The sequence below is a fragment of the Aulonocara stuartgranti genome (assembly GCF_965226115.1).
Source record: "Aulonocara stuartgranti genome assembly, chromosome: 13".
NCBI classification, from domain to species: domain Eukaryota; kingdom Metazoa; phylum Chordata; class Actinopteri; order Cichliformes; family Cichlidae; genus Aulonocara; species Aulonocara stuartgranti.
This window is the reverse complement of record NC_138949.1, coordinates 17,919,701-17,934,308: the sequence shown is the minus strand read 5'-3', so window position 1 is coordinate 17,934,308 and position 14,608 is coordinate 17,919,701. Positions and strand designations below refer to the sequence as shown.

General features: G+C 39.5%; 1 protein-coding gene across 1 annotated transcript; it reads left to right on the top strand.

Annotated features, from left to right (window-relative positions):
* The first annotated feature begins 2,599 nt into the window (after positions 1-2,599).
* slc25a28 (solute carrier family 25 member 28) lies at positions 2,600-8,621 on the top strand. Its single transcript, XM_082557300.1, has 4 exons — positions 2,600-3,150; positions 5,369-5,597; positions 6,385-6,441; positions 6,846-8,621. Exons 1-4 carry the CDS (start codon positions 2,806-2,808, stop codon positions 7,394-7,396), a joined length of 1,182 nt encoding a protein of 393 aa, XP_082413426.1. The 5' UTR covers positions 2,600-2,805; the 3' UTR covers positions 7,397-8,621.
* Positions 8,622-14,608: the final 5,987 nt, after the last annotated feature.

The window sequence follows — 14,608 nt, the reverse complement described above, 5'->3', positions numbered from 1 at the left end:
GTAAGCAGAAATTAACACTTCATTCCCCTTTGTCGGCAGAAATTTAACACTGATGCCCTTAGAGGCTCTCCCAGGCAATAAAGGAGAAAATTCAATTATGCTATAACTGCTCCGCACCAAAACACAATTAGCCCATTTTATGGAAAAAAAAAGTGATTCATGTGCCTCCAGGCAGAGTGGTTCACTAGTGAAGATGTTAGAGCTCTCAGCATTTACAATAATTTAATCATAAACTACTGTCTCAAAGCAGTCCATGAAGGTGGAGAGTGAGTATATGACGTTCTTTTACTTGATGTATCAAATTAAAGACGCTTTTAATGTTTATGATGAAGTTCACTGTTAATGAACAAGAAAAGCAGAATCAACTTTGTCATATGACAATAACAAATATTCTCTTTATTACCCTGTCAATAATTTACAATTTGTAATTTTTCAAAGAAGGAAAGCCCTGTTTTCACTTTAGTCAATTTTAAATGTGCTAGAAGAATCAAACTTACTTATTTTAGAGTTTGGACATAAAAACTGATCGATCGATCAATCAATTGTTATTACATACGTAATGGTCCAGAATTAAAGGGAAACAAAACTAATAAGAAAATCACAATGTCAAAAACACAAAACAAACAACATTAAATGAATGAAATCAAATAAATATTGATAATTTTCTTGCAAAAATGCAACAATTGCTGTTCTCCCTCAGGTTGCCCAGTCAAACGCTCAAAAGCTGACATTTATCAAAAAAGAAGTCTGTTATATGCTAATATTTGAATTGTTTTTGCAACTTTATCATTTTGTGAAATGGGATAAAGAAATTGTGAACCATTCAATAGTGTTACGAACACTACAGATTACTAATCTGCAACTACTAAATGTTGCAGTTAAACCCTGTAAACTGTAAACTTTTGGCAAATGTCTTCATTTCGATATACAAATAAATGTTAAGTAACACAACCTCAATTTGGATATTATCTTGGAATAATGGAAAAGATGATCATTTCCACATTAATATTTAATGGAAAGCAAGTATATATAAGTGAAAGTTTACTGAATATCAATTTATTTGTACTTAAATATTGTCTATTTTAAAATCTGACATAAAATTGAGTAAAACATATTGAAATGCTTCTTATTCATGTGCACAAAACCATTATGATGTTTGCACATCATTTACTGTTATGGACACTACAGCCTACATGCTGCACATAACTCCACACCACAAATCTGTAACGTCATTTATCCCTATGCTCGCAGCAATGTCTGTAGAATGGGATAAATATGTATTTTAAATAATTAATTGTGGTAATGTAATGTGTCTATTTTCTGTTGCATCACTGAAGTCATACAGTCCTGTAGACAAAGTTGACAACTTCACACATAACATTTTGATATCAAAAAATATACATAATCAAGTGATATGTGCCCTACATAATATGATCATATAATAAACAATACGTTCTTAACAGCCTTATGTTTCATATGACATTATAACAATTGCTTAAAAAGATTAAAAATTAGCATAGATTTGCAAAAAATGGTTTCATAGTTGGTAAACATCCCATGCTTGATATAATCCAGCCTACAAAAGAAGCATAATTATCACTACAATCTTTTTTTGCACATGGAAATGTGTTACAGAATAATTTGTAGGGTATTTGCATATATATTAGTGCTCTCAAAATTAGTGATTAATATTATTATTATTATAGTGATTATTGTGTAGGTCAACTATGGGATTGAATGGAATCCTGTAGGTTGCAGCATGTGGCCTCTGTGGTTTGGGTTTATTCAAAAGCATCCAACAGACACTGGTGTTTAGAGGCTGGGTCAGCCCCTCTGAGGTAGTCCTCAAGCAGTTTTTGCAGGGAGAGTTGTGGCTCTTGCTTCTCATGATGGCCACAGCCACCGAGGACTATCATTTCCATAGGGATGTGTCTAGTCTCCAACAATTCGGGTAGGTGTTAAATGTCAAAGTGACCTAAGTGGCATGTCACTTTGATACTAGAACTCAAAGTTTTCCAACAGAACACTGCATTGTAATGAGAAGATCAATTACTTCTGAACCTTATCAATGATTGGTGTGTGTTAGTGGGCTGAGCCTCACATGGACATTTTTTAAGCACTTTTAACACAATTCTTGTTATTTAGTTCTTTATGTCGACTGTTATTACATACACAGTCTCTTCAATTTAGCAAATAATACCGATCTAAATGTTCTTGTATCCTATCAAAAGGTTTTCCAGTATTTTTTAAGAGAAGAAACACAGATTGCAGTTTGTATTTTAGACAACACCACAAATCACACTAGGACAGCAACAAAAGTGACAACAAAAACTGTGAAATAGTGACCCTGGCCCATTTATCTTGTAATCACGCGTGTCTCGGTTTGCTCACAGCCACTAAAACATTTTGAGGCTGACCTACAGTGATCTTCGGGTCTTTTGATGGCTTGCACAGATGAGCTACCATGTAGCAACACCTCAAGTCAAACGCCACATGACCGGATTTGAAACGCTCATCAAAATCCAATCATGAGGGGCATGGATATCATCCAATGGTGTGAGGAGTACTTGGCTATCGTAACCAATCAGAGATTGTTTCCTCATCGCGGCCTGTGGTGGGGCTCGCTGTGCGTTTGCCGTCACGGCCTCCCTTTCCTGGCTCCCGCTGCTGTCAGGGGTAGAGGAGGGGAGGGAATGGTGTAGCAGGGAAGTAACTGTGAAAGCTCCCCAAGGGAATGTAAAAGTTTAAGGTCCACGACCAGCCGTGCACGCGAGCCAGAAGACTTAACACATCCCCTCGTTTCTCATGGAAACAGATGGATTTGTGAGGAGGCGTCGGATGACAGCGGAGACCACAGGGAATGATCCCGGGGTTGCAGGAGCCTCTGCCGGGGCAGAAGTTCGATGGCTTGGGGGCAGATTCTGGGGAGTTTCAGAAAGTATCGTGGGAAGCCTGACACCCCGGATCGGAGGGGAAACTGAAATACAGACTATTGATTTGATCCGCAGTGCACAAGATGCACAGTCAGAGGACTCTGAACCGGACTATGAGGGTTTGCCACAGGGAGCTTCCACTAGCACCCACATGTTGGCCGGAGCTGTGGCCGGGATAATGGAGCACTGCCTCATGTTCCCCATCGACTGTGTTAAGGTAGCACGGCTCACTGGCTAACCAGCAAAACCACAACTTTCTGTGATTGTTGAATGCTTCGTCTCCGTAGTCCCTGGTGTGGTCTGGGGTTACCATTCATGTAGCCATCACGCATATTAGCATAGCCCATTAGCTTGCTCGCTAACCCAAACACGCCGCAGAGCTGGCTGCTATGAGGACAAGGTCAGTCGGCTCAGTTAGCGTTTAACAGCCGTATTAGCTTATTTGTTAGCATGCTGTTACAGCGTCAACCTGAGTGCGAATAACGTAATAAGTTGTTTAGCCGCCATTCAAGTCAAAAAGGAGTAGCTTTGTGTAACTAATAACGTAATTATCAAATCAGTCTGCTGTCAAGAGTTTCAGCGGATGTAATGTTACGTAACTGCACGTTTGTGCGAGCAAACGGGGAACCACTTGCTTAATAAAGAGGTGTTAAGTTAAAGAGAATGAGTCAGCCATTCCAAAAATAACAATGGAGGAAATGTGTACTCTGTGTTTACAAAAACAAGTTGTTCTCTCTTGCAACTTACGCCCTTCCGGCTTTGACTATTACAAGATAGAAGACAATTTGCCCCTTCTCCCCCCACAGTGGAGCAGCTGCTTTCCCAGAAACCCAGTGAAAAAGCTGCCTGGCGCAGCAGAGCAACTCCCTCACTCATCCCCCCCAAAAAAGATATTTTACTGCATGAATCATGCAGCTTCAGTGAACCAAGATTTGTTTTATTTTGTGCCACACTAGCCCAAAGAGGTCATTGTTACAGCCAAGAGGAAGGCGGCCACAAAGTGGTTTCAGGACACTGAGCTGTGTTTGGCAGGCAGAATATCGCCACTCTCACTTCATCCGTGTCTTTCACCTGTAGCGCACTTAGGCCAGTTACAGGCCTGAACCTGGATGAGGGCATTTTTATTTTTTTATTTGTATAGTTTCTTTTGTGGAACTAGTGTAGCTCAGCATTTTCCCAACCAAGTCACACATGAGATCTGGCTAATTGAAATGCAGCAAAGTGCAGTCAGGGAGTACCAGCACACTAAATACTGGACACCCTTAGTAGAAGCATGAATTTGTTTACATATTAGAAGTAAAATCATCAAACTTTTTTAAAAGTAGTGTTTAGTATGCATTTAGCATTAGAATTGTATTTTTGCAGAGTAGCTATACCAAAAAAATCTTTCCCTCGCGCACATAAGCCTTTCTCTTAAGTACTGTAAATAAAGTTCTGAATAGGCTGGCATTTAGTCATTCTTGTATCGTAAATCCCAGTAATTTGCTGCGGCTCTGAAGAAGTGTGCTACACTTTAGAGTATTTGACTCTCTAGTCAATGAAAAATGAAACCCAAAACAACCCTTTGTTGTTTTTTTTCCTCAAAGAATGGATGGACTTGTTACAGCATAGCATTACAAAGGTCATTGCTTTGTAGTTATATAACCACAGGCTATAGATAAACAAAGCAAACCTACAGCTGGTGAGGACTCCACACATGTGTATGTGTCACGACAATGAGTGACTGAGGATATTTCAGCCTCTTTGCAATACCCTGCTAATACTACAAGTGTGTGCACTGACTTTGTGTGCAGTATGCTCATAGCATTGCTCTGCAGAGCTGTGCATGGACACAGTGGGGTTTAAGTTTGTCCATTCAGCTGGAAGTTTGGTATTTAGGAGATTATGTTGCTGTTGGTGCCTTGGAGACAGACACAATCATCTAGTCCACTCATGCAGCCTTCTATAAATATCACATACCAGGTGATTTAAACATTAATTGTTTGCTCTTGTCTTTTAATGTGTCTATATAATCGATCATCCACCTGTGTGTGAGCGTGTGCAAGGAGGAAAAGAGAAAGGTGTGTTTCAGGGTCAGTGGGAAAAGAAGCTTAGAGGAAGTCAGCTTATGTCCCTTTGTGACCCTGGAGCTTGTAACTGCATACTTCCTTGTATTCATTTATGCATGTACACCAAGATACACCCCACACAATGTCAAATACCTCATTTCCCTCATTTAACCCGTCATTCACAATGCATTCTATTCAGAGCTGTCTTCATTGTCTTCTTAGGCAGACATATGGAACAAGTTCAATTATGCATTCTATCCTATTTTTAGATCAGAATCAGGTCAAACGCCGCAAACATATCGCTTAATTCTAAGTTAATAGTGGACAGGATAGTGGCACACTCTGCTCACGTTTCTATTTGACATCAGAATGCCATTTCTTTCGCAGACACGAATGCAGAGTCTTCAGCCCGACCCTGCGGCCCGCTACAGGAATGTGATGGATGCTCTTCGCCGGATTGTAGCCACAGAGGGAATCTGGCGGCCATTGAGAGGCTTGAATGCAACAGCTATTGGGGCGGGTCCTGCCCATGCCCTGTATTTTGCCAGCTATGAAAAACTCAAAAAGACTCTAAGTGATGTGATTCATCCAGGGGCTAACAGTCATTTGGCTAATGGTACCATAAAACATCCATACACAGTTTATGTTATAAATTAATAGATCGTGTATAGCAATCTTAGCCATGAGATCACTGTAACCGGTTGATATTTAGGACTTTCCCGACTCAAAGAGTGTTGCCAAATGCCCTCGTCTGTGAAGCTGCTGACTCAGCCTAATCTGTGTGCTGCCTGACCAGTCCAAAAAACCCCTGGCAGGACATCAAATCGGATAAACGCTTTTCATAGCTACAGTTGTATACTGTAAAGAAAAGCCAGGGACAGCTGTCGGCCACTCAGTGGCTTCAAGGAAAGTTAAATAGTGGATCGTGTAAAGCTAAGCCATCTCAACTTAAAAAAAAATAAATAAAAAATGTCAGCCATTACCTTGTTCTTCCTACACTCTCTTTCTTCTGTTTCAGTTTAATGGGAGGCTGGGTAAGTCCTCTTTCTCCCATCTCATCTACCTTTTTTCCCCTGTTAGTCATCTTTTATTAAGCTTAGGCTTCTGATTGAAATCCCTCAAATGAGAAATAAGCTGGCTTATCCACTAGGTGTCTCTCTTTGCTTACATTTTGCTTTACAAACCATGGTCAGAAATGTTCTTTTACACCAGCAGTTTATTAAATTTCCAGAAATTCTGCTGTGAGTTGCTGTTTTGAGCTGGAATTTTAAAAAAGCATAAGCTGTGCCGAGGTCAGATGGGTTCTGTTGCAAGTGAAAATTCTCTTCTGCAGTCTCTTCTAGTTTCCTATTTTGCCGTAGTTATCTGAATGTGTAGTGACTTCCGAAGTGTGTTTGTTTCAGGAACAGCTGGGTGTGTGGCCACACTGCTTCACGACGCAGTCATGAACCCAGCTGAAGGTAAGGGCAGCATTTTGAGAGTTAAGATGTGTATATATATATATTTTTTTTCTATTTCAAAACAGCAGTTTTGGGTTTCAGTAAGGAAACCTACAGGTGCCACACCTGGGCCAACTATCTTCACATGTTGGCCGCAGCCCTGTAGCTTCACATAGTCACTTTCACAGCTGTCTGTAGACCACCTGCCCAAACATGTCAGTAGAAGGACACTGGTCTGAGCTCATTTGCAGCTGTTAGATGGCTTGCAGCTGTCTGAGGAATTACATACTATGTCTTTGTATATGTTGTATGTTTATTCTCTTAAGGATAGCTTTACTGCAGGTGATGGTTTCCTAATTTTTCGTTTCTTTTTCCTTGTCTTTCCACCTTTGCGCTACCATCTTTGGACACCATGTTTCCCTCAGTTGTGAAGCAGCGAATGCAGATGTATAACTCGCCCTATCGCGGCGTGTTGGACTGTGTACGTGCAGTGTGGCAGAAAGAGGGCCCTACTGCATTCTACCGCAGCTACACCACCCAGCTCACTATGAACGTGCCCTTCCAGGCGCTCCACTTCATGACCTACGAGTACCTTCAGGAGCTGTTAAACCCTCACAGACAGTACAATCCCTCATCGCACATGTTGTCTGGGGCTTTGGCCGGAGCGATCGCAGCCGCAGCCACCACGCCTCTGGATGTCTGCAAGACCCTGCTCAACACCCAGGAGTCTCTAGCCCTTGGCTCCATGTCTTCCGGCAAAGGAGCCCACAGACACATCTCAGGCCTGGCCCATGCCTTCCGGACAGTATACAGGCTGGGCGGCCTGCGGGGCTTCTTCAAGGGAGTCCAAGCGAGAGTCATCTACCAGATGCCCTCAACAGCCATCAGCTGGTCAGTCTATGAGTTCTTCAAGTATGGACTCACCAAGCACCAGTACAACAAGAGGAGAACACAACAAATGGAAGCTGAGATGTAGATGCCTCTGTGGTGTAATCTACTCTGAGCTCTTTCTACAAGGAGATATTAATGTGCACATAGTATCTCACTAAAATCCACTTCAGTTGTCCCAATCCCATTCAGACATAGCAGATAAGAAAGACATCCTCAAAGGCAGTTTGAGTTGATATATTTCTTTACCACTCAAGAATAGATATTGTTTAAGTCACAGGACAACACCGTGATGTAAAAGCGAACCAGCTGATCTGGAGAAGTTTTCAAACTAGCATCCTTTGATTCTTGAAGCTGAGGCTGTAAGGAGTTCTAAGCTGAAAGAATAGTCAGCAGGGGGCAGTAGTGTTACTTTGTTGCCTCTAGTAGTTCTGTAGCTTTGCTGTCCTAGAACTGGATTTTTATTTTTCCCATCCAGAGTTTGAGTTTGCAAATAACTGACTCGTCATCCAGATCCCTCATAACAGACAGAGCGTTCAGTTCTTAATTCAGCATCTTAAGCAATCAACTTAAAGCAAGAACATCTACATTTATTTCCTGAAAAGTGTCACTGTCCAGAAACCTTGAGACAATAAACCAAACTTGGCCAAAGCTGCAACTCAAGTTGAGAGAGAGTATGTTTTCCCCTATAAATTAACTTGAGACTCCACAGATTAGGAAAGAACATCTTAGTTTCTACAGATTGAGGTAGCCCCCCTTTTTTTGCAGGCAAAGTAATTAAAAAATAGTGAATCTACTTTGTTTTTTCAAATATCAGTGTTAACACTTTTGCTTATGATTTAATTGGGCAAAAAATACAAACGTTTAGATGCTCCCAGGTGTCAGAATTGTGTATTTAAGTAGTTTTTTGGTCATTTTGATAACTCAAATCTTATTTTATTTCCAGAACATATATTATTGTTTTCCTTAATTCTGTAATTAGTCACGGTCTACCTGTTTGGCAGAGGACAGCTTTAAAAAAAGAAGAAGAAGACCTTTATGTGCATTAGCTGGCATTAACAGTCTTGTAAACAACAGAGCTTCATTGTTAGTGCTCAACAGAAAAGGTTGTGTACATTATGCTGTATCCAAAAGAGTCTCAAGAGGCTAGTTATACAACTGTACCCACACTGAATACACTTTAATGCAAGCTGTCATTCTTATTGATTGATGTCTGATTGTTTCTGGCACTGAATTGCACTTGTGGAATAAAGACCCAGCAGTCGGGCTCTATTCACTGTTATTAAAAGGTGGGGAGCCCAACTTTCTTTAAATGTTTTATTTTTTTCCCCGTGTGTGTGTGCACGCTTTGCAAGAGAATAACTCAATACAAAGGTGTGAAGCTCATATTCATGGACCACACACAGCCCACTTTTATGTTAAGTGGGTTGGAGCAGTGAAGTCCTTACATAAAACCAATAAATGAGGCATTTATTAACAAAAAAAAACTGAGAGAGAACATGGTGGTAGGGCTCCATTCACCTTCTTTTATTGTGGTATGGAAGCCCATAGCTAATGTTCTTATCAGTAAGAACTCATAAGTAACTGGAAAGCTCTCATGAATGTATTCTTAACAACTTGTAACACAATGCTTGGTGCCATGCTCCTCTGAAGTTTAAATACTTTGCGGAGCCATCTGTTGGGCCAGATCTTCGGTGGAGCCATTTCTGGCCTTTGGGCGATATATTTGACACCCCAGACTTAAAACACTCTTGCAAATTCACCAGTCAAAAAAGTAACAATTGCCGTTTTACTCTGTATAAAAGATCCAAAGCGTTTGTTTCCCTTTAGAACAGAAAGCATAGAACGGGGTGGATCAAAAGGGAGGCGAAGCCTGCAGCCACATCTGTGCTGTCAGAAACACATGGTAAGTTTGTGTGTGTTTGCAGGTATTTACTTTTCATCCAGGGCAGGTACAGTTGTTTTGTCTTGAGCACAGGTGCACATTTCAACTTTGACCCCCTCAAAACTGAAAGTGCAACTTGAACTTGTGAACACGCTGGCTGAATTCAAACTGCTGGAAGAGTGAAGGTTTGGAATTTGGAAGAAAAAAATATAAATAAAAGGGTGAATGGTGAAGACTTCGGAGATGGATCATATTGATTATGCGGAAGTCTGTGTCGAAGTAATGGTCAGTTTTTAAAAATCTGATGGACGCAGACACAAACATCAGATTTTGATTAATATTTTCAAAAAGCAACATTTTACTGTAAACTTTAATTACCTCAAGTACACAGAAGACATCGGCGTAAAAGTTGGGAAAAAAACTCAATAAATAACCGTATGTCATGCATGCTGTGCTTCAAGACAGGTATATGTATTAATGCAACAAAGGTACATCAGTCACCATGACTCATGAGTTATTCATCATATTCACATTCATATCTTCAGTGTCAAGTCTGCAATTCATGCAACAAGCTAGAAAAAACATTCTGAAGCAGTGAATGTTTATTCTGTCATTTTCAAGTGTTGTAATCCTGATGGACTAGTTTTAATAACTTTGTCATGAAAGTAAAAATATTGACAATTACAATAAAGTTCAGTTCTTATTTTTTTTCATGAACCATAGAAAACAACAAAAAAGAAATTAATATGATTAGTTACTCATAAATCATAATGTCTGAAATTCCATATTTGTTCCATTCATTAATTTGCTTTTGGATTAAATCATATATGAAAATTCTATTCTACATAAGTACGTAATTCCTGTGAGTAATTCATGTACATTACAAATACAAATGGGAAACTCAGACTTGTGACTGCTCTTTTAATATCTGTCAAGAGATTTTTGTAAAAGTGTCAGTTTGACATCACAACATAGAATCAGCTGAATTTAATCAGAACTATATCAAATCAGCTAGCATCTTCAACTTTGTTGTTGATCAATCAGGTTACAAAGTTGCACTCCAGTGTTCTGTAAATCTGCAGACTGTGACGAGGGTGCATGTCTGCACCCGGAAGAAGCTGTGAACGGATGTTTTACTTACATTTGCAGACTTTTAATGATCAGCAGTCTTTTGATGTATAATTGCTTGACTTGGTCCCATTATTGCTCTTTTGTACCGATATGAAACAAATGCTAGATAAACAAAATCCTTTAGTTAGGAAACAGCATTTGGATGCATGCGTTTTAGAGTAGCAGGCTTAGCACTTGGTGATGAGTGACAGCTCCCCCACCTCAGTCTCTACACACACACACACACACACACACACACACACACACACACACACACACACACACACACACACACACACACACACACACACATAAACATGTTAGTCAGGCAGACACCTGTTCAAACAGGGAGTGTTAATGAACTGTTTCTGTTGCTTGGGCTCTCCCACTATGTCTGCATGCATGTACAGTCCACAGTATGTGTGGTCTGCCATAGCTTATCCTGCTAAAATTGTCTGCTTGTATCTCCTTCCCTCTCTCTGTGTGAATAAGCATGTCTGCTCCAAATCTCAGCAGTCTGAGAGGAGTAAACTATTTAGTCTGGTCATTTGTCTGCCTCCTTCTTACTATATTTGTGTGTGTGCATATGTGCACTTCAATGAAGATAAATGGAGTATGGTACTATGTATATTTATATGACATTAATCCATTATATGCCTGAATATTATGTGGAAGACTGCAGTGTCTCCTCTTCTCTTCTCTTCTCTTCTCTTCTCTTCTCTTCTCTTCTCTTCTCTTCTCTTCTCTTCTCTTCTCTTCTCTTCTCTTCAAGTAAATGAAATAAGGTAAAGCACAAAAAAGTGAGCTAAGAAGAAACCACTGTTTTCCCACTCTTGACAGTATGAGCCTGTGTTTTACTCAAGAATGTAACATGTAGTTATTGTTTACTATTATCTATACTGTGAATCTCATATAGGGTATATGTCTCATATTATAATTTTAAAAGTAGCCATTATTTTATGTAAGAAATATATGAAAGGGGACATTTTAATTAAAAAAAAAAATCATGTCTCATTCTCTACATTTCTTCAGTTTGCTTTCATATGGGCTGTCGTTACATATAGCAAAAAACATTACCCACAGCCCTTGCTCAAATGTAATCATATATTACTATTCTGAAACTTCTTCCTCTTCCTTGTCTTCCTCATCTGCCTCTCGGACTGTTTCCATTCACTGCTGGTTTCAAATTTCAACACACCCTTCCAGCCTGAGCACTTTGAACTTAGCAACAAGTGTAAACAATTGTGAGTTGTTGGGTTTAAGAAATGACATCTGCACAGTTTAACCTCCGCCTCGTTCGGCACTGCAAGTGAATCATTGTGCAAAAAATTGTTTTTAGACTTAAGAGTTTTGCATAGATCTGCAAATTCTGTCCAACTAGATGAAAGCAGGTTAATATTTTGTGAGTAACTTATTCATTCTAATCAGTCAGAATTTGAGATAGCATTTCAGCACTAAACATAAACATAATACGTAAACTGTATTATGGCAAGGTAGTGCAAACACATTTTAATCTATGTTATGACAAGAACAGCAGATAAACAAATCAGTGCAAAATCACTTAAAAAAATAGTTACCTCTGTGGTACCAAGGATGTTAATTATAGTTTTATATTGGCAGGTAATGGCATCTCAGATTGAAACCCCATCAGTGCTTCCTAGAGTTCAAAAAGCAAGCAGTCTAATAAGAGACCAATAAGAAAAAGAGGACTTATTTAAGCAAGAAACACAAGGGATGGTGAACTGATGGTATCTGCATATGTGGTTTTCATCATGGAGCATTGAGGAGGAGGGGATGGCAGGGAGATGGGTTTTGCTGGCCTCCACAATCACCTAACCTTATCCCAGCTGATGGTGGATTGGGATGAGTGTGCAGGAAAAATAAGTGCTCATTGTATGTGTGAAGTCATTCAAGACTGCATCCTGTTGATGACATCATGAAGGTGGTCGAGAAAACATCAAGTCTGTGCAAAACCCTCAAAAGGTGGCTACTTGGAAAAACACACATCATTTTCTTTTTTGGATACTTTCTTTTTATTGTTTTTCTTTGAACATTATACAGGGGAGATAGAGGGTAACAATGAAACAGAACATAAAAATAAAATAAAATTCAATTCAATTAAAAAATAAAAAAGGAAGAAAAAATAAAAATAAATAAATAAATAAAACAGGTGAAAAAAGAACGTGTTGGGTCAACATGTTTCTACAATTGATCAGTTCTCATTATCAATGTAGAATAGAATAGAATAGAATAGAATTCAACTTTATTGTCATTGCACATGTCACAAGTACAGGCAACGAAATGCAGTTTGCATCCACCCAGAAGTGCTTTAGCCATGATATAGATATATTACAAAATATATATTAGCAATAATATACATATATAAATATATTACAGAAATGGATCTGTTTTAGGTATGAGGGTACAAAATATGGGTTTATTATGGGTATGTTATAATGTACACGGTATGAAGGAATGTTATGAATATGCTATAACTATAGGTATGTAGAGGCTGTAGTGGTGTACAAGCTATGTACAAGCTATGTACAGGCTATAAATATGAAAACTATACAGAAATATGAACTAGGCAAGTTATAAACGATCGTGGCTCAAGAGTTGGGAGTTCGCCTTGTAATCGGAAGGTTGCCGGTTCGAGCCCCGGCTTGGACAGTCTCGGTCGTTGTGTCCTTGGGCAAGACACTTCACCCGTTGCCTACTGGTGGTGGTCAGAGGGCCCGGTGGCGCCAGTGTCCGGCAGCCTCGCCTCTGTCAGTGCGCCCCAGGGTGGCTGTGGCTACAATGTAGCTTGCCATCACCAGTGTGTGAATGTGTGCGTGAATGGGTGGATGACTGGATATGTAAAGCGCTTTGGGGTCCTTAGGGACTAGTAAAAAGCGCTATATAAATACAGGCCATTTACCATTTGCCATTTAAACAGTTGTAGAATTAAAATTTATCGTATTGTACAGAATGTTTGTTTATGCAGATTTATACAGTAGTGCAGTTAAGATAAGTGAAATATGTGGATAATTTCTACAGAGGCTATATAAAGTGCTAGTGGTTGTGAGTGGTGGTTCAGCCATGTTATTATTGTGTGTATGAGGGTCCAGTTGTCCAATGTGATGGTCTTTATCCTGTCGAGTTTATGTAATCAGTCCATTTCTCCCACGTTCGATGGTGATGATCTTCCTGCGTCCTTATTCTATAAGTCAGTTGTTCCATAATTTGTATCTTGTCTATAATTTTGATCCATTCATCCTGCAATGGTGGGTCTATCTTGTACCATTTTCTTGTGATTGCCTTTTTACAGGCTGCAAGCATCATTTTCAATACGTATCTATCCTCTTTCAACACATTTCCCGTAATGACACCAAGATATAATAATGTACAAGACTTAGATACAGCATAACCCAGAATATTACCCATAACTAAATGAACATCTTCCCAAAATTTTGCGATCTTGAGACAGAACCAGAACACATGGGAATGATTCACATTTACATTTCCACAGCTTCTCCAACACAGTTGTGGTAATGAAGTGTGTTTGTTCCTAATTAACACACATCATTTTCATTTTTTGCCTATTATATGCCGGACTCCTTTGAGTTGAAAGTGAGACAACAGTAACTGAAGTTACAGAAGAGCATCTTGGAACACAAACATGTCGAACCGTGAAGCAGCAGAAGACCACACTAGGTGTCACTCTCATCAGCTAAGAACAGGAAACTAAGGCTACAATTTGCACAGGCTCATCAAAATGGGATAATAGAAGTTTAGAGGCTGATTCTATTGCAGAAGGAAGATTCAGCTAATGAGTAATGATGTCAGTATTGAGTTTGATAGCGTGGGCATGTAGAAATGATATAAAGAATATAGACTTGCAGCCTGAACAACCAGGAGAGTAGGGAAATGAGTGAATACAGATCTTCCTTACTGAACTTATGTTTAAGCTTCATATTGAAAAAAAATGTCTGCCTGGTCTGATGAATCTCAATTATGCTGCATCATTCAGATGGTCAGGTCAGAATTTAGTGTAAACCACATGAAGGCATTGATCTATCTTGCCTTCTACCCACAGATCAGGGAAGTGGTAGTTGGTGTGGAGGATATTTTCTTTATGCACTTTGAGCCCCCTAGAACCAATTGAGCATTGTTTAAATGCAGTACCTGAGTTTTTCTGTTGACTGTGTCCATCCCTTTGCAATCAAATGGTCTCCAAACCAATCAAACAGAGCCTCTCTAGGAAGAGATTCACGTAATGGATGTGCAACAAATCTGCAGTAATGGTGTGATGCTGTCATTTCA